The sequence below is a fragment of the Microcaecilia unicolor genome, chromosome 7 (genome assembly GCF_901765095.1).
Source record: "Microcaecilia unicolor chromosome 7, aMicUni1.1, whole genome shotgun sequence".
In the NCBI taxonomy this organism is placed as follows: Eukaryota; Metazoa; Chordata; class Amphibia; order Gymnophiona; family Siphonopidae; genus Microcaecilia; species Microcaecilia unicolor.
The window spans coordinates 184,665,876-184,689,744 of record NC_044037.1 but is presented as its reverse complement, the minus strand read 5'-3'; the positions used below and the strand labels follow the sequence as shown (position 1 = coordinate 184,689,744).

At 41.8% G+C, this 23,869-nt stretch overlaps 1 protein-coding gene across 1 annotated transcript in view; it reads right to left on the bottom strand.

Moving 5' to 3' along the window:
* UNC80 (unc-80 homolog, NALCN channel complex subunit) overlaps nucleotides 1-23,869 on the bottom strand; it is a 417,216-nt gene that overhangs the window by 278,011 nt on the left and 115,336 nt on the right. The window contains 1 exon segment of the mRNA XM_030209474.1: nucleotides 12,676-12,774. Within this exon segment, the coding sequence (XP_030065334.1) occupies nucleotides 12,676-12,774 (99 nt within the window).

Genomic DNA, 23,869 nt, shown 5'->3' with positions numbered 1-23,869 from the left:
TTCAAAGTAAATCAATGAGAAGCCAACAGCTTTTCCCCTTCGTTTAGGTATGAAAAATCATTTCAAAGTAAAGCAATGAGAAGCCAACAGCACTTCGGAAGAGCACAGTTTTCGATGCAATATTAAAATGGACTGGTTTCTAACTTTCTATGGACATGAGTATCATATCTGTTTGAAGCAACAAAATGAACTCTGTTCTGCTATTTTGAAACATATTTTGAAGGAAAAGGCACACCAGAAGGAAGCAGTAACACAAACCAAACGTAGGACAAGAACAGTGTAGTAGGCCACAGATGGAAAAAATGATTATTTGACTTGTTGTGACACTCATTTAAGCAAGAAGCTGTTTGTTTACTGGATTTTGTAACACTGCTATTGTTGAATTCAGACAGTAAGCTTGCTTTTGTTTTAACATCATTCTGACCCCTGACGCAGGCATTCGTCGAAACACAGGCCATGTCAAGTCCAATAAAAGCTGCTTCCTCTCACATTTGGCTCCACCTGTTTGTTCCATCTGTGGCCTTCCAAGCATATTTTGAAGTCAGTTTGTTTTAAATGCATAGTGGAGAAAGTTAAAGTCTATTTATTTTCGTATTTATATTCTTCCTAATCTAAGTGGATTACAAATGATACATACATAATCAAATCATCCCTGATGAACATACGTATGTTCATAATTGACCAATTATGGTGTCAAATTTAGAAGGAATTTCTGTACATACAATAGCATTTTACCTAAATTTATACACAAACATCCTGTATGTACATGTATGTCCAACCTAGTCTAAGGCTATCCTGGGAGCAGGATTTAGTTCAGTTTCACATTCAGGGCCACTCTCCGCTCACTCATCAGTTCCAGCACACATGCAATTAAGACTGGGAGTGGGTCTATGGTCCCGAATAGAGATCCAGGGTTTTGAGAGGCTATGCTTTATCCTCTAGAGCCAATCGTTTCCCTTAGCTCTCTCTCTCTCTTCTACAACCCAGGCAGTACCCAAAACGTCTCAAACAAGTACAAAACCTTTATTTGAACTCAAGTAATTCCCCGAATTATATATATAGAGGATATTTAATGTTATATTTACAGGTATTTACAGCTTCTCCTGTCCATGCCTATCCTGTAGAGAGATATTTTTCCCCAAAGGCTGTATTCCTCTTCTTTACACTGATTTACTTTTTCGGGCTCAGACCCCACTTGATCTGACCCTCCTCCAGTGGTGACCCCACTTTTGGTCCACCCTGGTTCTGGGACAAGCCAGCTTATAATCGAAAGTGATCGCTGGCCATCTTCCGACACAAATCGGGAGATGGCCGGCGATTTCTTAAAAGCGGCGAAATCGGTATAATCGAAAGCGGCATTTTTGACAGCATCGCCGCTTTCCCATCGCTTCGCCAGAGAAAGTTCAAGGGGGCTTGTCGGTAGATTAGCGAAGGCGGGACATGGGCGTGGCTACCAGATGGCCGGCTTTCGCCGATAATGGAAAAAAAAAAAAGCGGTGTTAAGCAGTATTTCGCCGGCTTTACTTGGTCCTTTTATTTTCATGACCAAGCCTCAAAAGTTGCCCCAACTGACCAGATAACCACTGGAGGGAATGGGGTATGACCTCCCCATACTCCCCCAGTGGTCACCAATCCCCTTCCAAACTAAAAAAATAAAACTGAAAACCTTTTTTGCCAGCCTGTATGCCAGCCTCAAATGCCGTACCCACCTCCATGACAGCAGAATCTGTTGTATCCTCCGACAGTCTTTCCCTGGTTGCGATGTGGCTCTCGGGTGAGTGTGACACATTTTCTGTTAAGTGCCCTGCAGAGTCACATTAGCAATGCATTGTGGTGGGTGTAGGGTACTGGGCTCTACTCCCATGGTGCTTTTCCCCCCTGCTAACTGAGTCAGAGTGTGCCCTGTTTTGTTTCCTGTTGTAGTCCATGCGGTAGTGGCCATTTTTGTAAGCCAGTTTTAGTTCCCTTTCTTGTGTTACCCACGTTAGAGAACATAGTTCTTACCTTGAATGGTGCTGAAAGAGGGCATTGTACACCATTGTGCCAGCTCTGACCTACTGCTAATCTTAGTACCAGGGGACTCTTTGCTAGTGGGGCACAACCTCTGATCTGCAGTTAACTGTGAGTAAATGTGGTTATTTCAAGAAAGGACTTTTTCAGAGAGATTAGTCTTCAGGTGTGAACTGGTGTGCCAAAGTTATACAGCAGCAATAAGTCCTAGAGGCTGTATGCAGGTCCCTGGAGAAATTTTAGTGGGTGCAGTACATTTGTGGGTAGTGGGGTTGGGGGGGGGGGTTGGGGGGCTCAGCTCCCAAAGTAAGGGAGCTATGCACGTGGGAGCTTTTCTGAAGTCCACCGCAGTGACCCCTAGGGTGGCTGGTTGGTGTCCTGGCATGTCAGGGGGGGGCCAGTGCCCTAAAAATGCTGGCTCCTCTCATGGCCAAATGCCTTGAATTTGGCCGGGGTTTGAGATGGCCGACATAACTTTCCATTATTGCTGAAAAACAAACCCGGCCATCTCAAACCCGGCAAACTCCATGGCATTTGGCCGGGCTAAACCATATTATCAGAAAAAAAAGATGGCCGGCCATCTTTTTCGATAATACGGTTCCGGTCAGCTGTAGCGCCGCCGCCAACATAGATCGCTGGCAAGATTTTATTGGAAACAAGACCCAACCTGGTTAAGTTTCGGAAAAACCTTCATCAGGGCTCACACAAGTTTCCAAACCAAATCAATGAGACTTAAAGTAGGTGCTTCAATTCCTGAGTGAACAGTTCTTCAGTGCAAATGCCAAAAAACACTGAAGAACTGGTGACACAGGAATCAACGTTGGGATAAATAAAATACTAGGAACTATTAGGAAAGGAATGGGGAACAAAATGGAGAATATTATATAATGCCTTTGTATCACTCCATGATGCGACTGCACCTCAAATTTTGTGTGCAATTTTGGTCACCACAACTCAAAAAGATATAGCAGAATTAGAAAAAGTACAGAGAAGGGCGACAAAAATGATATAGGGGATAGGACAATTCCCTATGAGGAAATGCCAAAGAAGGTAGAGCTCTTCAGTTTGGAGAAGAGACAGCTGAGAGGGGATATGATAGAGGTCTATAAAATACTGAGTGGAGTGGAACGGGTAGACCTGAATTGCTTGTTTACTTTTTCCAAGAATACGAGAGCTCGGGGGCACACAATGAAGCTACTAAGTAGTAAATTTAAAACAAATCGGAGAAAATATTTTATCACTCAATGTGTAATTAAACTCTTTAATTCATTGCCAGAGAATGTGGTAAAAGCATTTAGTTTAGCAGGGTTTAAAAAAAGGTTTAGACAAGTTACTAAAAGAAAAGTCCATAAGCCATTATTAAGATGGACTTGAGAGAAGCCACCACTTATTTCTGGGATAAGCAGCATAAAATCTGTTTTACTCTTTTGGGATTTTTCCAGGTACTTGTGATCTGGATTGGACACTGTTGGAAACAGGATACTGGGCTTGATAGATTGACAGTCTGTCCCAGTCTAGCAATGCTTATTAGTTATTTGCCTCTTCACCTTAGGTTAGAGTCCTCTTATACCCAGGGCTGGGTTGAAATGAATTAAAAATACTTCATTACATTATTTCGTTATATTTTTGAGTACTTTCATTTGTAATGAATTACAAAAGGGACACAGTACTCTGTACTGGTAACTAATTACTTTTCTTGTGTACTTTCTTACTTTGTAAAGAAATACTTATGCCAAAAAACATCATTTCTAATTTAAAAAAAGCACTGTCTATATGATTTTTAACTGACAGTGTGCATTTCCCTATGATTTACCCCTCCCCCCAGCTGTGCAATCTCTATGGTAATCAAACCCCCACTCTCCCCATTGTGAGCCTTCATCATCCAACCAGAATCTCTTTGTTTCTCTCCTCTTCTCTCCCTTAGCGTAGGGTCCAAGGCCCCATGATCAGCAGTGGGGATAAGAATGGCAAATGAGGTCAAGTTCAACAAACTGAAGAGAAAAGAAACAGTCGCTATCTGTGGCCTCCATGTGTGCAACTGCTGATGTGCTAGAAACACCCCTTCCAAACAGGAAGTCAGTGTTATAGGGGGTGGAGTTGGCAGCCATGTGTATAGAGGCTGAAACCAATGTTCAACAGCAGGGGTGGGGGTGAGAATGATAAATGAGAATCAAGTTCAACAAGCCAAAAAGAATGGAAACAGTCTCCATCTTCAGCCTCCATGTTGTGTGTGACTACCTCTCTGCCGGAAATGCCCCTCCCAAACAGGAAGTTGACGTCGGAGGGGATGAAGTTGGCAGCTGTGCACATAGAGGCTGAGGCCCCATGATCAGCAGCAGTGGTGAAGGTGAAAATGGTGAATGAGGATCCACAAGTCAAAGAGAACAGAAAGATATTAGGTGACTGTATTTCACTTTGGTCTCATTTAAATTCTATTTTTTGCCGTTTAAACATTAGTAGTAATAACACTTGTAGGTTTCTGGGAACACCAAAAAAGAAGGAAGTTTCAGCATACCTGAATTCGCCATCTAATTTGTGAAAACATGTGGAGGTTACTACTTGTAGCTTTATAAATTCATTTGCAACTCTCCACATCTGTTCAATTGAAGTAAACTGCATGAACATGTGAAGTGGTATACGCTGGATAGCATGGGTTCAAACAGTGTATAGGGCAAGATATTGTAGTTTTTTAAGTTACTTTTTGCTTTAGTAAGAAATGTAATATGAAGTTCATTTATTGTCTGAAACATGCAGAACTTAAATATTAAGTTGTTTCATTTTTTGGTAGCACACACATCCAACAAAAATCCAACAGTATGATAAACGTATTGCTTCACACAAGCAAAAGAGTGAAGCAGCAGCTCATGAATCACAACCAGAAAGAGTTCAGTGAACAACATGCAGTGTACAACTGAAACCCAGTTGTATTCTACAGATTCAAAACCCATTTCTCAGTCATCTTTGAACAACTTGATCACTGAATACATCATAGATGAACTGCGAGTCAGCACGATTGTCACAAACTGATCCTTGGGATGCTTCCAAATTGAACACTGATAGAAGACTGTAACATTAAGAATACATGAATTGGCACAAGAAATGTGGCTGAAGCTTACTGATACACTGAGAAACCAGCTAGAATGGTATATGACTGTAGTTGATATTTATTTTTTCCTTTCCTACTATTCCTTTGTTCTCCATGAGCTAATGTATTAAATCAATTGTGTGCACTAAAATTTTAAGGTACGTCAATGAACCAAATGAGTGCTAACAAATGTGCAGCCTTAGAGCTTTGGAAGTTGCTGTTTAGTACGATCTGATGGCCAGAAAGGCATAGAGTGGGGGACTAGCCTAATGGGAGTAGTGTTCAAATCTCACTGATGCTCCTTGTGATCTTGGACAAGTCACTCAAATCTCCATGTCCCGAGGCACAAACTTAGATGTTAAACCCTGTGAGGACAAACAGATAACCTACTATACTATACCTGATGTAGGTATACCTTGAGATACTACTGGAAAAAGTGTGAACTAAATCCTTTCCCTTCCCCCTATTAATTATGTTCATTAAAACTTGATATCCCACCTTTCCTTCAATTATATCAAAACTAGTAAAAAAACCCAGTTTCTGATGCAAATGAAACGGGGGCTAGCAAGGTTTTCTTCAGAGTGTGCATGTGGGAGTGTGTGTGTCCCTGCCCTCTGCCCTCTGCCCTCCCCCTCCCCCCTCCGAGTCCAGTCCTTCAGTGTTGTTTCCTGCTGTTCTGTGTTTTTGTTACAGAGAGAGTGAGGGCATCTCTCTCCCCTCCCCCCTCTGAGTCCTTCACTGTTTGGTGGGATTTCCTGCTGTGCTGTTTTCCTTCACTCATGGGGAAATCGGATATCTCTGGCGCTTCACACTTCCGGCTGGAGGCTTCAGTGGTGCCTTTTATATATATAGATAGTTACAAAAATATAAATAAACTCAAAAACAATCATCAAAATAAACATAATATAAAGTAAATCAATGGTATGTGGTTTAAGCCATATGCCTATTCAGTAAACTTCAGTTATTAACTTCCATCTCCATCTTGTAATCACACCAAATTAACTCTGAATTTCCCTCTTCCAGCTTTCTGTAAAACTTCTTTAGAATAATAAGCTGGAAAAAGCCTTCTCAAAAATGTAAGCCCATACTAACTTTCCCATGAACTTGAAATAGCTGATTATCTATGAATTTCCAAAGGAAAAAAGTTCTGTGCAAGTGGCCCAATATAACTGATAGCTCCCCACCCAGTAACCTCCAATTCATTATCAGATTTTACTCCTAATCTCTTCAGTTTTCTAAGCATGAACTTTTGCAGCTGCAATCATTAGGAACGCTTCAAGACAGTCACAGAACCTCATTGGTTTTGATGGATTTAGCTTCAACTAATGGTACACAAACCATGTCACAACAGCAGTTAAACAGTTGTATACATTATTTATTTTTCACTATTCATTTTCACCAACTTCCATCACCAACTGAATGTCATCTGTTTAACAATGGCAAATGATGTCAAAAGTCTCAATCATAGGAGGAAGTCCTATTAAGTTGTTGCCTAAAGTTAAGTGGCAAGTAAGCACGCAAGTGCTAGTATTCTAATCATTTACATGTCGATGTGAAGATATACATGCATAAATAATAATCTAGTTATGTGCTATTCTGTAAGTATGTGTATATCTTCAATAGAACACATTTTGCAGTTGGGTGGAGCATATTTTCTGCATCTAGACATGAGCATTTATACCAGCTCTATGGCTGGTGCCGAAACATATGATGTGGAGGGGCATAATCGAACGGGGCCGGCCATCACTATGGGCGGCCATCTCCGAGGCCGGCTCCGTAAATGGGCGGAGCCAACTGTATTTTCGAAAAAGATGGCCGGCCATCTTTTTTTTCGATAATACGGTTGGGGCCGGCCAAATCTCGATATAAATGTTGAGATCGCCGGGTTTGAGATGGCCGGCTTTGGTTTTTGCCCATAATGGAAACCGAAGCCGGCCATCTCAAACTCGGCCAAATCCAAGCCACTTGGTCATGGGAGGGGCCAGCATTTGTAGTGCACTGGTCCCCCTGACATGCCAGGACACCAACCGGGCACCCTAGGGGGCACTGCAGTGGACTTCAAAAATAGCTCCCAGGTGCATAGCTCCCTTACCTTGTGTGCTGAGCCCCCCAAATCCCCCCAAAACCCACTCCCCACAACTGTACACCACTACCATAGCCCTTAGGGATGAAGGGGGGCACCTAGATGTGGGTACAGTGGGTTTTGGGGGGGTTTGGAGAGCTCAATATTTACCACCACAAGTGTAACAGGTAGGGGGGGATGGGCCTGGGTCCACCTGCCTGAAGTGCACTGCACCCACTAAAACTGCTCCAGGGACCTGCATACTGCTGTCAGGGAAAAATATTTTTTTTAATTTTTTTTGGATGGGAGGAGGTTGGTGACCACTGGGGGAGTAATGGGAGGTCATCCTCGATTCCCTCTGGTGGTCATTTGGTCAGTTGGGGCTCCTTTTTGAAGCTTGGTCGTGAAAAAAAGGGACCACGTGAAGCCGGCAAAATGCTCGTTAAGGCCGGCTTTCTTTTTTCCATTATCGGGCGAAACCGGCCATCTCAAAGCATGCCCCCGTCCCGCCTTCACTACCCTACCGACACACCCCCTTGAAGTTTGGCCGGCTCCACGATGGAAAGCAGTTGGCGCCGGCCAAAATTGGCTTTTGATTATACCGATTTGGCTGACTTCCGGAGATCACCGGCCATCTACCGATTTGTGTCAGAAGATGGTCGGCGATCTCCTTCGAAAATAAGCTGGATAGTAACATAGTAGATGACAGCAGAGAAAGACCTGCACGGTCCATCCAGTCTGCCCAACAAGATAAACTCATATGTGCTACCTTTTGTGTATACCTGACCTTGATTAGTATCTGCCATCCTTACGGCACAGACCGTAGAAGTCTGCCCAGCACTAGCCCTGCCTCCCAACCACCAGCCCCGCCCCTCCACCTTCAGCTCATGAATATGTATATACCCATTTACACTAGTGTTCTATAAAGGAAGCTACTGCCTACATTCCTAAATAGAAGAAGTTCCAAATAGGTGCCCTCTTGGCGCCTAAGTTTAGGCACTCCTTTATAGAATTGCCCTCCATATGATTATTGGGGTCAGATATAAATTAAGAAACTGCAGGCAGTGGGGCTGGCCAACAAGCAGTGCAGTGGTTAGTGCAGTGGGCTGAGAAATTGAAGAACTGGGTTCAGTTCCCACTACAGCTCCCTGTGAGCCTGGGCAAGTCACTTAACCCTCTGTTACCCCACTTATAAAATTTAGACTGTGAGCACACTAGAGACAGAGAAAATACCCAAATGCTGTGTGTAAACAGCTTTGATTGTACCACAGAAATGCAGTATATACAAAATCTAGCAGATTGGGAGCACCACAGATACAGTCAGGGTGCAATGTAAATCAAATGGAAACTTTATTGCTTAATAGACAAAAAAAACACCAGTCTGTTTCTGTCACAAATTCAGGGCTTAACATGGTAACAATCATGTTAACAATGATTTCTCCTCTCTCCAGGAGTCCTATCTTGTACAGCATAGTTCAAGTCATTCATGCATAAATTCAGGTCTGGCTCTAGTTATGACACTCTTTACCTTTGCAGTCTTCTTTTCCTTCTCTTGTGACCCCTGGGTATTTACTGTTTACGCCCATGTGCAAACTTTGGAAATAGGGCCAATCCTTGCTTCCCTGAGTCTCCCTCACAGGTACTGCAGCCTAGCCAACACCTTGGGAGGATTCCTTCACTCTCAGTCTTCCTCCAGGAGACCTCTGTACTCATGGTCTTGCTCCTGGAGATCTCTTCCCTCGGGGCCTCTCTGATCTACTCTGTTCCAGGGCATTTAACTACCTCCCAGCTTGAGCCCCGACCCTCTGACTCAGCCTCTGACATGGCAGGTTAGTGCCACCTGCCATAAGGTGGCTTAACTGCAACATCATTGAGGGAATGTTCTCAGGGACCCCTGCTGCCACACCACTCACTCCTTCACAGAAGCATGTGCATTTGCTAGCACACATTTGGTTTGTTAGAACATAAATTGCCATACTGGCTCAGTCCAAAGATCCATCTAGCTTTGCATTCTTTTCTAAGAGTGGCCAATCCAGGTCACAAGTATCTTAAACAATGTGGTGTCTGCAAAAATGATCTGATGTATGTTAACATGCAAATTAATGCACATACAATTTGATTTGCACAAGTTAAGAAGTTCTAATGTGCATTAAAAATTTTTGGCAAACTGAATGTGTGAAATGAACTGCAAAAATGCCCAAAAATGGAAAGAAATCTGAAAAGGAAAAAATATTTTGCTTGTGCACATCACTACTCTACAACTTAGACTTTGCTCTTCTGAGAGCTCAGGACCTCACTGCACTCTAAGAGACAATTCTATAAGGGGCACTATGTGGAGCCTATTCAATAAAGGAAAGAAGTCACTCTCTCATAAAATTACTCTCTAAGAGTCTGTTGTATTACAAGGAGTTTTCCTACTATTTATGGGAAAATTATTTATACAAAGGCCCTTAGGGGTAAATTTAACATATTTCTTTTAGCAAAAGGCAGGGGTGCCTAGTGTTAGCATATGAAGGAGCAATTGCAAGACCAAAACTAACTGACAATTTTAAAAAAGCTATTTGAAGGAAGCCTAAATTATCTTTGTCTCTCCATCTCTCAGGGGTCTTTTTACCAAGCTGTGGTAAGCACCAACACACAGCAGAAATGCCTTACCCTGGGGCATGCTCAGGCAGTTTGTGGTAATGTTTGCATGTGTGTACACTATCCATGCGCTTAAAAATAAAATAAATTTTTAGCACTGGGGGTGGGTCTGGGGCATGTTCTTCACAAATTGGTTAGCGCAGCTACATTGCCACATGCTAATTGATTACCAAATTCTTAACACATGAGCCCTTACTGCCTACATAATGGGTGGCAATAGAGGCTCACACACTAATGGGAAAATTAGCAATTGGCCATTAATAAGGAAAATACAAAAATCGGCCATTTTACCCTGGCAGTAAAAATGGCCTTAGCACATGGGAATGACCCATGTAATGATGCTCTAAGGCCACTTTTTACCACAGTTTGGTAAAGGGGCCCCTCAGTGTTGAATTACTAAGTACTCCTTAAGTTTCTCTGTACACCCAGGTGGGAGGACAGGGTCCTATACATAGAAGTATATGGGTCAGTAGAGTTGCCACCATAATTTGCCCCTTGGATTCAATCAAGTTGATCAGACTAGATCATCTTTGTATTCAGATTCATGCTGCAGTACAGGAAGAAGAGAAACTAGTTTCATTATAGAAGAGGCCTGGTGAAACCCAAGAAGGACTACTACCACCAATGCCAAGATGGTTATAACAGAGTGGCTAATAGTGAAGCTCTAGAATATATGACATCCTTCTCATAAGGCCCGTACCATACATTATCATGTTTAAGAAACCAACTCTCTTTCCACTCTTGTCCTCCTTTGTAGTCATATCAATGTCGGTAAGATCATGCAGGCAGTGTTGGAACACGGTAAGAATCCACTCTCAGTCTCTGATACCGCTCCTACTTCCTCTCCTATGCATTCTAATTTGAAAGCAAGTATCATTGTGAAAGAGAAGCTAAGGAGCACACGCTAAACCTGGGATAAGTTTAAGTAGGTGGAAAAGCAATATTCACACAAGACCCGCAGCTGAGGGACCTGTGCTGGTTGCCATGTAGCCTCTATCTTCCCTATACCAACTCTTTTTCTAAGGAGGGGAATATGCTGGGGGACATTGTTAGGCAATGGCTTGGACAACACTGTAGTGGCAGATTGTCACTAAAAATAAGTTCTATGAAAAGCCCATATTTCTTGGTCTTGTTCCATTCTAAAGATGGTACTGTGCTCACTGTATCCCCATACTAGTGGTTAGCCACTATTTTGCACATTAAAGTGTGGCCCAAGGAACTGAGGAACTTGAAGGAATAGAAGGGAAGATAGAGAGGAACCTGGAAGGTGGGTGATTGAGAAGAACTCAAGGAGGAAGGGGACGATGCAAAGGAATCTAGGAGGAAGATCTAAGGCAAAGGAAAGGAGAGACAGAGAATAATCCATAGGCATGGCCTGGCAGGAAGAGAAGGAAATTAATCTATGAGAATGTAAGAATGAGGGAAGATTACCAGGAAGTGGTGGTGGTGGTGGTGGGGAGGGGTAGCAAGTAGAGGGATGTTGATTCATCATACCATCTGTATTCCTCTGTTTAAAATCCTAGATCTGCCCAGGTGTGTCAGATATGAAATCTTGTTAAATTTATTTGTGTGGGTGAGCGTGTGTGTGTGTGGCTAGATTGGGAAACTAGACAATTATGCATCATGTTCTTTCTTAAGAAGAACAGGATCATTTAAAATCAGGACTGATCTATATAAAGAGGGATATATGGCCACACTATTTTGGACAATGGATCTGAAAGACAGTGCCACAGAAAAGATGGCATATCAGGGAAGCCTATTTTTTATCTAGGCTCCAATGGAAACACGAAAGATCATGCTGACACATCAACTATTCTATCACCCAACAGATGCCACTTCAAAATGGCCTTTGATGTATGGCATGAAAAGAAAAATAAAAGTTGTAAAAAGCATGCTAGAAGCATGACAGAAAAATGTGTTTCCTTTCCATGGAAGAAGTGAAAGTTGGCGTGGGTGACTCATAGTTACATTTGTCAAGAAATCATAATTTTGCACCAAGTTGAATGAAAATCCCGTTTTCCAAATAACTTTTACATTTGATTCCCATGTTGAACATCTGCAGACAGATTCATTTAATAGTTACTAAGTATGGATGGACAACAGACAGACAGACATAACCTTGACAACAAGCTTGTGAAATGCACCTAATAATGGTAGTAGGGTCTGTAGCTCATTTCATAAATTATGGAAATTCTTTTTCCATATGATCAGTGATAATGTGTTTGATTATTGTATTATTTTCTTGTAAGCTGCTTTGGGTCATACTTTTATTCGAGGAAGGAGGTATATAAGTATAATATGAAAAAATATAATATGAATAGCCACTATGCACTTGCCATAATTTTAATTGCTTATTGAAATCCAATCAAAGATATGGCTACATACAGCTAGATTATTGCAAGATTCATATTGAAGGCATTGAATAATTGTCAACCTACAGAGTAGGTTCTTTAATGTAGTACATCTTGCAAATATCATACTGCAGTTATAATGGGCTGATGACTGACTGCCATAATGATCAAATGGATAGAGATAAAAGTGTATAATGGTTTTCTCCCGAGACTCTCATCTTTGAGTTATGAGTGAGTTGGGAGGGATAATACAGCAGGACATTAAATCAGAGGTTTGCAACAGTAATGGCCATTTTAGTATTTTCATAATCTAGTATGGGAGTAGCATTCTTTGTTGCTCTTACAGCACATTCCTGTCTGAGTCTTTGTACTTTGAACCATAGTAGTATAAGAGCATATTCCTTATGAAGTGAATTTGAATAGGATGTCTTGCAGCACCTAAAGTTGACTATTCATTACATTACTATTTGGTGCCACAAACATAGGGCGAATACAGGTTTAGGACTAAAAAACTGTCTACTTACTGCTCTGGAGTCTGCGGGGGGCGACTGGAGATGTAACTACGGCACTCGTCATGGGCAGACAATGCATGGCCTTTATCGATAACACTTCCCACCTCTCGTCTGAGCACAGAATTCAGTCAATCAAATAAAATAGAAGTTAACAAATGGTCTGTCTCTTTATTATGTGCTTAATTGCAACAGTAACAATTATCCCTTATATCAAAATATGCTTGTACCGTAAGCTGTTCTAACTAGCCTAATAATTATGATCTGTGCAATTTCTGATTGGGAATCAGGAGCTTCTGCTTTGATTCTACCAGAATAGCTCATTCTCTGCATGATCAGAGGCAAGTTGCTACTTTTTATATCTATGCCCCAAGTTGGTCAACTGCAGTTGGGCAAAAAATATGTATTTCCTCCTGATCTCTTCAGTACAGGTCTAAGAGCTCAACCCAGGTATGGAAGTGTTGCTGTTAAAGCCACTCTAAATATATTAACTCATAAGAGTATGTTTCTGATGTGCTATGACTGTAAGTTAGGTTTGAAAAACTGGGCTGAATAAACCACCAAATGCAAATATTGTTAGAGTAAATTTAATGATCATAATTTATTAGTAATAACCTATTAGATTTACCCTGATTGCAAGAGTGGGTTTGCTAGGCTCTCTTTACCTTTTATGTGGTAATCTATAAACAGGTTGATGAATAGAAAGAAAAGAAACTCTACTGTTGCCTTAACAGTTAACATACAAAAAAGTTTATATATAACTTGGAAGGCACACACAGTACATACAAATATTAAAAGAAGCCCATAAAGAGAGACAGCTTGATAAATGGCAACACGTGACTCAATTTTATGGAGTTGGGGGAGGGGGGGGGGGGAGAAGAAGAGAATTTTACAATGGTTTCACTCTTTCCTATCAAGAAGATCATGATGTGTTATTGTTGCTCAACATAGCTCTTCTCATTATCCAGTTCTTCATGATACCACAAGAAGCCTTACTCTTGCGCCATCCATTTTAACTTCTATCTATTGCCACTTGGAATATGGCTTCAGATATTTGCTGATGGCATGCAGCAGTATATATCTTTGGGTCAAGATAGCCAGTTGATGAAATTGACTACCTGCTTGCAGGTTATTAGGGATTGGATGACAGTAAATCCTACTGAGACCAAGGTCCTTTGAGTTATCATGATTTCTGCATTTAATTGCACCCTGTGCTGTGTTGGGAATGCAACGTATTCCACATTTATGGAGCGAACTGGATGTAGATTTAACCATGGACCATCAGGTTTCAAATGTAGTTTAAGTTAGGGGGCTTTTATCTTTGCAGCTACATAAAATTTGACTTTCTTTGGCAGAAATGACTTTGCAGCATTAATCATTCAGCTATTTTATCTCAGTGGGATTAATGTAAAGCCCTCTATTTTGACTTAACATCCAAGCATATAGGGCATTTACAATGTATCCAGAATATTCTCTGTTATTAGTAATAGCAAAATCATGAGAACGTGCTATTCCCATCTTTCCATTTTCTCCATTGGCTCCCTGTAGAACAAAACGTCCAGTTTGTGACATTGTTGTTTGCATTTAAGTCTCTACACTATCCTGAGCTCACTTATATTTCACGTGGTTTGCAGTGTTACTTTCCAACTTATTGTCTCCAGTCCCAATCTCAATGGCTTTTGGTTGTGTTCCATATAATTCAATTTATTCAAGCTTCAACTAGGGGTTTCTCTTTCTTTCTTTCATAATTATATAAACTACCATCAGTAATGTACTTAATTGATGATGAACAAAGTTATAAGGGCATCAAAAAATTCTCTATTTCCATAAACTTTGACTTGTTTCTAAAGTTCAAGGCTAGGAACTGTCTGATTGTATTATGAGATTGGTACTATAAAATCTCTTTGCTATTTCCCAGTGATTGATATTAAGATGCTGTTATTGTATTTTTTTTCTGTTTGTTATGCATATTACTATTACTTATGACTCTAAGTAATTTGTCCTGAGTGTTTTTAAAAGAACAGATTAAATGTGAAAATAAATGAAATGGTATCTTTAGTCTTTTGAAGGGACCTACTCAGCTAGGCTGATGTAAGGCATCATTTTTGGTGAGATGGAGCAGATATGCTTGGAACACAGACCTTCTCGGAATAACATTTTTGTCAGAATATTTCCTTCTGTTACAGAATAAAGCCTTCTTTGAGTCTCATCATGTTTTCATCTGCTTTCATCCACAGTATCACTTTAAAATTTTTCAACAAATAATGTTTTCATTTACAAGACTGTCAATTTGTCCTCTGGTGGGATTCTTAATAGCAACAAGGCACAGTCAGTCAAATTTTAAGACTTATTATAAAAGGCAGTTAAAGGAAAATATTGTTGAACTCTGTCTTTATAATAGGATATAAAGGAAAACATAGATGTGCTGTGTTTTCCAATAGAGATATACCTGCCGTTTTTTTAAACGCTGGCTGTTGCTGACTAGATTAGCCCTCAATATTCATGCTGGGCCATGTCTGGGCACCAAAACTGAATATTTGGGGTTAACAGAAAGGGCTCTGTCCACCAGAGCTTATGTGGGTCCCGGCTAATATTCAGCCAGGGTCTGCATAAGACAGTTATGCGGTTCCTGGCCTAATATCATCTAGGACCTGCATAACTTTTTAAAATTGTTTTAGTGATATGATCTCCTTCCCAGCCCCCCTAGAAAGCCCCTCTTCTTCCCTCCCATCTTCCCCCAGACCATGCCATGTGTAAGCCCCCCAACCCCCTGGCGATCTAGGTTAGGGCCCCTGGGCCTACCTCTGCTCCCTGGTAGTCCAGTGGAGTGTTGGAGGCAGGAGCGCAGCCCCCTCGCTCCTGCCTCTTGCTGCTAGTCTGAGAAAATGGCTACCATGACCTTTCACAGTAGCTCCTGGTATTTGTGTAGGCTGCTGTGAGAGGTCACAACAGCCGTGAGGCTACCATGAGAGGTCACAGCAGCAAATTTCCTCAGGCCAGGCACAAGGGGTAGGAGGGAGGGGGCTGCACTCCTTCCTCCAATGCTGCAATGAACCACTAGGGAACAGAGGTAGGCCGGGGGGGGGGGGGGGGGGGGGGCTACCTAGACCACCAAGGGGTTTGGGTGGGTCAATTTGCTGGGGTGAGAGGCTTATACATAGTGGAGGCAGGGGGCAGGCAGGAGGGAAGGAAGGGGACTTTCTGATGAGGCTGGAAGGGGATCGCCACACTAAAACAAAAAAACAAATGCGGGTACCAACCAATATTCAGTGCCAGCAGCTGCATAGCTAAATGGGCTCCTCCCTAACGTCACCTCCTGTACCGCCCCTGACCTGCCTACATTTTCTGGGGCTGGTCAGAGGCAATATTCAATGGCACTGCCCACTTTAGTGCTGATGAGCATGAAGGATTAGGCAGCAACAGGTGAATTAAGCGGTTAGGAGTCCCTCCTGCCTGCTTAAATAGCTTTGAATATTGACCACATAGAATCTGCAGGGATGCTGCAAGCAATTTTGTCACTCAAGAAGCTCCAAATTTGTTTCTCCCTCTTCCTAAGACACAAAACTATTGCTTCCATCAACACCCAGATAACGTCACCACTGTCACTGGCCCTCTTGCATCAACCCACATTCCATCAAACCATTCTGGTGATATCACTATTTATTTAAAAATCTCTAATCCACCTACAACTAAGTGAGGTATAAAATAAACATAATCATAAAATCACAAACAAAAATTGCTGATCATACCCAGTCCATCACAAAGGTATCAACCCTATGCCTTTGACAAACTGTTTCAGACTGTTGCACAGCCTCAAGTAACCTGATAAAGAATTTCAAATCTGTGTGAGTCAGCAATCGAAAATGCAGCTGCTCGTGTTACAGCATATGTTGCCGTGTTAAATTTATCATTCACAAGTAACATAGATGTTTGCAAAAACAAAGCCCTCTGTGGATGATACCTATAGATGACCTGCTAGCAGGGAATCAATAATGCATACAGCACTTGATGGATCAATCTTGCAATCTTACACTGCACTCAAGACAGAGGCAATTGGTAACCAGTGCAGTGACCAAAGTACTGGTGACACATGTTCAAACCGCGGAACACCAGTCAATAACCTGCAGCTACATTCTGGATAGTCTGCAATGCCTGCACCTTGGATTTACTTTTTCCCAGGTACAGAGAATTACATTCTATCTGAGAAATCACCAGACTCTGGACCACTGACCTGAAATCGTTTTTTGGCAGAATAGGTTTAAGCCTAGTCAATAGATATAACTGAAAAAAATGCAAACTTTACCACATTCAAAATTTGATCCTGCATTGGTAATTGTGAATCAAACATTACCCCCAACACTCACATCTCATCTCTCAGGTATCTAAATCTCACCCACCTTCACAGAATGACATTGCAACAGCTCTTCATCTTGTCCTATAAACAACAGTTCTGATTTACTTACATTTAGAGCCAACCTATTCTTCTGCATCCACTCTCCTACAACAGTCATACATTCCTTCAATTTTTCACTCAACCAAATCAACCTTCCTTGAACAGGAAAAAAAACTGAATGTCATCTGCATAGATCCTATATTCTACATGCAAGCCTCCAAACACCTTGCCTAGTGATGCAGTAAATATTAAATAACAAGGCAGAGAGGATGGAACCCTGCGGCATATCTCTTGATACTGAAATTACTTGGGAAACCTTCCCCACCACTTGAAACCTGCATTGAATGCCCTTTAAAGAATGATACAAACCAGGTCCAAACCACCTGACCCATCCCAAACCTTCTCAGCTCATCTAACAATAAATCAACATCCACTGTATCGAAGGCCAATGATACATCTAATGAGACAAGACAAAAAGTCAAACCCTTAGCCATCCCTTGTCTCAGCACATCAACAGATGACAACAACAGCATTTCAACCCCATGTCCCATTCAAAATTCATATCGATGGTTATCCAAACATCCTGGTACATCAACAAATTCCACCAATTGATGTAAAACCACCTTCTCCATTATCTTCAAAACTGCATGCACCACAGAGATCGGCCTGTAGTTTCCCCAAAACTGTAATGTCCAAAGACTCATTTTTTAGGAGTGGTTTCACTGTAGATACTACATTTTTCCAGAACACAGCCTAGACTCAGAGACTTATTCACAATCAAAGTTAACTCAGGCATTACTGCTTTAGCCAACCCCCCTCAACACCACAGTCGAACAAGGATCTACTAGCGACTTAGTCGGAGTCAAGGAGCGAACAATACCAGCAACTTCATCTTCAGTAACTGACCTAAAGGCAGTTCAAACCTCCTCAGTCAATCCATCAACATTTCTAATAGACATCACTCTGTCTTTTAACAATCTAACTTTTCAGATTTCTGCACCAGGTAATGTGGAAATGCGGTAGCATCATGGCCTTCCATACTATTTCTGCCTACATGTCCCTGCACCAATTGCCTAATTGTACTGAACAATTTGTTAGGTCTATTCAAAGCCTTCTGAATTTTAGTTTTATAATACCTATTCTTCTCCTCCTCACAAAAAACAAGGTATTCTGTCAATCTCAGTTTATAACTATCAAAGTCATCCACATCTCTAGTTCTTCTTCATAGTCTCTTGCTCTGACGCAACTCCCTCAACTGAATCACAGCCTTCATTGGAGCGCCTGTTCTAGCAATGAATACCATTTCTCTACCATCTCATCTAATGATCTAATGGTGCCTGATCATTAATACCCAAAACTGACATCCATTTTTTTTAAATCATCCAATTCAAAATTTGTTCTAACCTGACCCCTTCTCCATAACCCTGCCCCATTATCAGGCATATACAAATACAAAGTAATTACCGCATGATCAGACCACCCTATAAAATTAACAGTCAGAAACTGACACAATTCCTGCCTAAGAGAAGAAGACAAAAAGATAAAATCTAAAGTATTGCCCACTACATATGTAGGGGACAGAACAATCTGGTCAAAAGATAAGGCTTCCAATGTCTGACACAATACCTGTTCTTTATATTACAAAACTCCATTTTCTATCCACAACGGAATATTAAAATCACCTAAAATGCACAGCCTATCTAATGTACATGGCAGGCTATATAAAAATTCAAGGAAAGGTAAACAATCTGCCCTCATCATACCTGGAGAACTATAAACCAGGTACAAACCAAAGGTTTCACCAATCAACACTAAAATTTAATTGATTTAATGTTGAATTGATAATGAATGTGACTGTTGGGCAGTTTGGATGGACCATTCAGGTCTGAATCTGCCGTCACTTACTATGTAACTATATAAAATCTCCCCAAAATCAGTCACTAGGGATGTGCATTCATTTGAAGCAGTATTCATTAGGATTTATTTACTGCATTTTGAAGAAATTAACTCAACTCAGTGTACAGCAATTATAACCTGGACATAAGCAATAAATAGTTGCTATGCTATGCTATGTGATTCTTATGTTCCGCTAAGTTGAAAAAAGATTCTAAACAGATTACAGACAAGAATTCCTTCATTCAGGAGAATTACAATTTTTAAAAACCCATCTATTTATTTATGACATTTATATCCCACATTTTCCCACGCAATTTTGAGTTCGATGTGGTTAACGAGCTAAAAAGAAGTCATTACAAACTATAAACTTTAAACTAAAATACAACCCTCATCATCACTATAAAATATCTTCCTCAACAAAAATATAAAAATGGCTTTAGCACTCTTCGAAAAGAATAATATTGTGGTATTCTCTGAATTTCCAAAGGCAATCTGTTCCAAAGCTTCACTCTTAAAAGACAGATAATTTAATTTCAAACTACGCTCTGACCTAGCAAGATTAAAATATTCAAATAACAGTGCACATTATAGGATAGTATGTTACCTATAATGTCAACACAATACATATTAAAACATCTTAAAAAACAGCAAGGGGGACAAATAGAGGTGAGACATACAGACAGAAAAGGTAGAGTAGCTGAGCCATTTTAAACCTGAAACGACAGGAAAACACAGGTACTTTTGTTAATTTTCCTGTGTCATCAATAGTACGCCTTATTGCTCAATAGTTTGTACTATTATTCAATAATACACACTAGCAATAGGCACACTAATGAAGAACAATATGCACTTTTGTGTAATAGTGTGATTAGAGCAGTAGATCATGCTATTTGAGTATTGGGTGTACTATTGAGCAATACTTTGCACACTATTGATGTCACTGTGCCTGAAATGAAAACATTTTAAAAACATATGTATGGGTGTCTCTAGCATTAGTGCGCACTAAAAACGCTAGCATGCCTATAGCGCAGCTTAGTAAACAGGGCCCATAGATTTCTTAATTTATTTATTGGTATTACATACATATATTGTTGAAGAGGTATTACAACTTTCTGATTCAGATTCTGTTTCCTTTGTGAAATGTTTTTATAAACCTAGAAATTTCTCTGGGGTACAGAGTTCCAGTGGCATTCCAAGGGGGGGCGGTGGGGGCGGTCCGCCCCGGGTGCCAGTGGGTGGGGGGTGCTCCGCTCCCGCCGCCTCCCGTGGCCGTTCCCGCGGCGCCGCACATTTAAAAAACCGGCAAAGCAGCGTCGCAGGCAGCGCCTCGTGCCCTGCTTGTAAAAAAAAAAATCAAATCTCCTTCCCCTCCTCGTCTTGACGTCGACTCGGGCCTTCCAATCAATTTGATTGGAAGGCCCGAGTCGACGTCAAGACGTCAAGACGAGGAGAAGGAAGGAGATTTGATTTTTTTTTACAAGCAGGGCATGAGGCGCTGCCTGCGACGCTGCTTCGCCGGTTTTAACAGGACTGAGGTGGGGAAGGAGAGGGGCGAAAGGGACTCGGGTGGGGCTGTTCAGAGGGGAGAAGGGGACGGGGGTGGGGGTCTCAGACAGGGGAGGGGAGAAGGGGACTGGGGTGGGGATCTTAGAGGGGAGAAGGGGAGGGGAGAAGGGGACTGGGGTGGGGGGTGTTCAGAGGGGAGAAGGGGACTGGGGTGGGGGTCTCAGAGGGGAAAAGGGGAGGGGAGAAGGGGACTGGGGTGGGGATCTCAGAGGGGAGAAGGGAAGGGGAGGGGAGAAGGGGACTGGGATGGGGGTGTTCAGAGGAGAGAAGGGGACTGGGGTGGGGTCTCAGACAGGGGAGGGGAGACAGGGACTGTGGTGGGGGTGTTCAGAGGGGAGAAGGGGGCTGGAACTGGGGGCTGAAAAAAGGGGCAGAGAGAGAGAGGGGACAGATCCTAGATGGAAGGGGGAGCGAGAGGGAGGGCAGACCCTGGATGGATGGGAGAGGGAGGGCAAATGGTGGATTGAAGGGGCAGAGAGAAAGGGCAGGCAGTGGATGGAAGGGACGGCAGAGAGGGCAGACACTGGATGGCAGAGAGAGAGAGAGAGAGAGAGAGTGAAGACAGATGCTGGATGGAAGGAAGACGGTGAAAAGAAGATGAGGAAAGCAGATACCAAAGACAACAAACTGTAAATAAAATATATTTTTTTATTTTTTTTTGCTTTAGGATAAAGTATTGTAGATGTGTTAAATGTTTATAATAGAACATGTAAATAAGGTAATCTTTTTATTGGACTAATTTTAATACATTTTGACTAACTTTCAGAGAACAAAACCCCCTTCCTCAGGTCAGGATAGGATACTGTAACAGCACTATACTGTACTGACCCGAGGACGGAGGTTTTGGCCTCTGAAAGCTAAATGTATTAGTCCAATAAAATGGTATTATTTTACTTTCTATATTTGTTTTATTTCTATTCGTTAATTTGTAAAGTGGTGATTGGTACTTGTTAGGTTTTTTTTTCAAATTTACATCTGCTGTCTTTATATTTTGCACAGTACTAGGGGACAGTTTCTGTTTCTGTGGAGTTGCATTGTATGCAGAGTCTGGCATTGGGGGTTCAGTTTAATTTTTGTCTAAATAGAAAGTTTATGATTACTTATTCTATAGTGGATTAGGGTGTATCTGTGTTTGTGAAAAAGACATGGCTTTCAGTTGGCATTGACTGTGCAGGATCTACGATCTGTACTATTCTGTCTGGTTTCGTTTTACAATAGGTGAATTGATGTTCTAGTGCTCACTGTAGTGTTTAAGATGCTTTCCTTTTCCTTGTGTGACTCGTAGAAATGACTGCTTATGGTATGGTAGAATTGCTCTATAGGTCCTGAGTGTTTTGTATTCTCGGCATGCCTAGTACTGGATTTGGTGGGGGGGGGGGGGGGGGGGGGGGGGTTAAAAAATGACCGGCCCCGGGTGTCAACTACCCTAGGTACACCACTGCAGAGTTCTGATGGGATAGGGCTGAGGTTAGTACTAAGCAGAGCACTGACCTTACAGCTATTTTAGAAAATTCACAAGATAATATTTCTTCTTATGCTACTCCATTGGTTATCTTTTCCTCAGAGAAAAAATGATTCCGAAGGCATATTTTAAATTTAAGGAAGTTTTGTTTTGTGGCCAATGGGTACAGGTGTTTCCTGACATCTCATGGTCTTTACAAAAATGTCAGAAGTAATTTCTTGCCTTGAGGATACAAACTCTGGATTTAGGGCCTACTTGTTTTCTACAGTACCCCTACAGGTTTTTGGTGTCTTTTTAGGACAAGACATTGGTATTTTTTAACCCATTTTGGGTCCTTTTACTAAACTGTGGTAAAAAGTGGCTTCAGTGTACCCTTATGCAGGTCTTTCTTGCATGCTAAGGTCATTTTTACTATAGAAGACTTTTTAAAGATGGACCATGCATAGGCAGTCCCTTATTTCTAATAATCTTTTGCTATTGTTTTGGGTGTACTAAAACTGTGGCAAGCCCCACCTACTGGCTACAGCTCATATAATGGACTAGATAGGTCCAACGTCTCCTGTTTTCTTCAACCTCCTTGGTTTGCACAGGGAGTTTGCAATGAATCAGTGGAACTTTGAATAACTTTGTGTCATCAGCAAATTTAATTACCTCATTAGTTACTCCCATCTCTATGACCCACAGACCAGAATACAGCCCACCAAGTGCTTTTTTTCAGGCCCTCGGAAGCTTAACAATTCTTGTGATGCTAACAGCAGGATTCCTGCTTCCTGCCATGACTCAGCTCTCTGTAAGCTGAGTCATGTGGCTTTGGATGTTCAGGTTGGTCTTACAGTTTCAAGCCTCAAGAAACCAACCCGAACTTCCAGCACCACATGGCCCAAGCTTGAAGAGAGCTGTGCCACAATGGGGAAGCAGGAATTCCACTGTTTCTTCTGCAGCTGAAACCATGTGAGAGTAAAGAGACTGTGGGGAGGGGGCTACATGAGAGAGAGAGACTAGGTGAAGGCTGGGGGGGTACATGAGGGGGCTACATGAGAGAGAGAGAGAGAGAGAGAGAGAGAGAGACTGGGTAAAGGGGGTACATAAGAGAGAGAGAGAGAGAGACTGGGTGAAGGCTGAGAAGGGGACAATGCACCATTGTATTTTGCCACTATTTGACACATGCAAGAAAATATGACGGTGCGTGTTTTGGCCCCCCAAATGTTACAAAATATAAAATGTGGCCTCCAATACAAAAAGGTTGGACAAGGGTAGTTAGTGGGATTCCTCAGGGGTCTGTGCTAGGACCGCTGCTTTTTAATATATTTATAAATGATTTAGAGATGGGAGTAACTAGCGAGGTAATTAAATTTGCTGATGACACAAAGTTATTCAACTACTACTACTACTATTTAGCATTTCTATAGCGCTACAAGGCATAAGCAGCGCTTCACAAACATAGAAGAAAGACAGTCCCTGCTCAAAGAGCTTACAATCTAATAGACAAAAATTAAAGTAAGCAAATCAAATCAATTAATGTGTACAGGAAGGAGGAGAGGAGGTAGGTGGAGGCGAGTGGTTACAAGTGGTTACGAGTCAAAAGCAATGTTAAAGAGGTGGGCTTTCAGTCTAGATTTAAAGGTGGCCAAGGATGGGGCAAGACGTAGGGGCTCAGGAAGTTTATTCCAGGTATAGGGTGCAGCGAGACAGAAGGCGCGAAGTCTGGAGTTGGCAGTAGTGGAGAAGGGAACAGATAAGAAGGATTTATCCATGGAGCGGAGTGCACGAGAAGGGGTGTAGGGAAGGACGAGTGTGGAGAGATACTGGGGAGCAGCAGAGTGAGTACATTTATAGGTTAGTAGAAGAAGTTTGAACAGGATACGAAAACGGATAGGGAGCCAGTGAAGCGA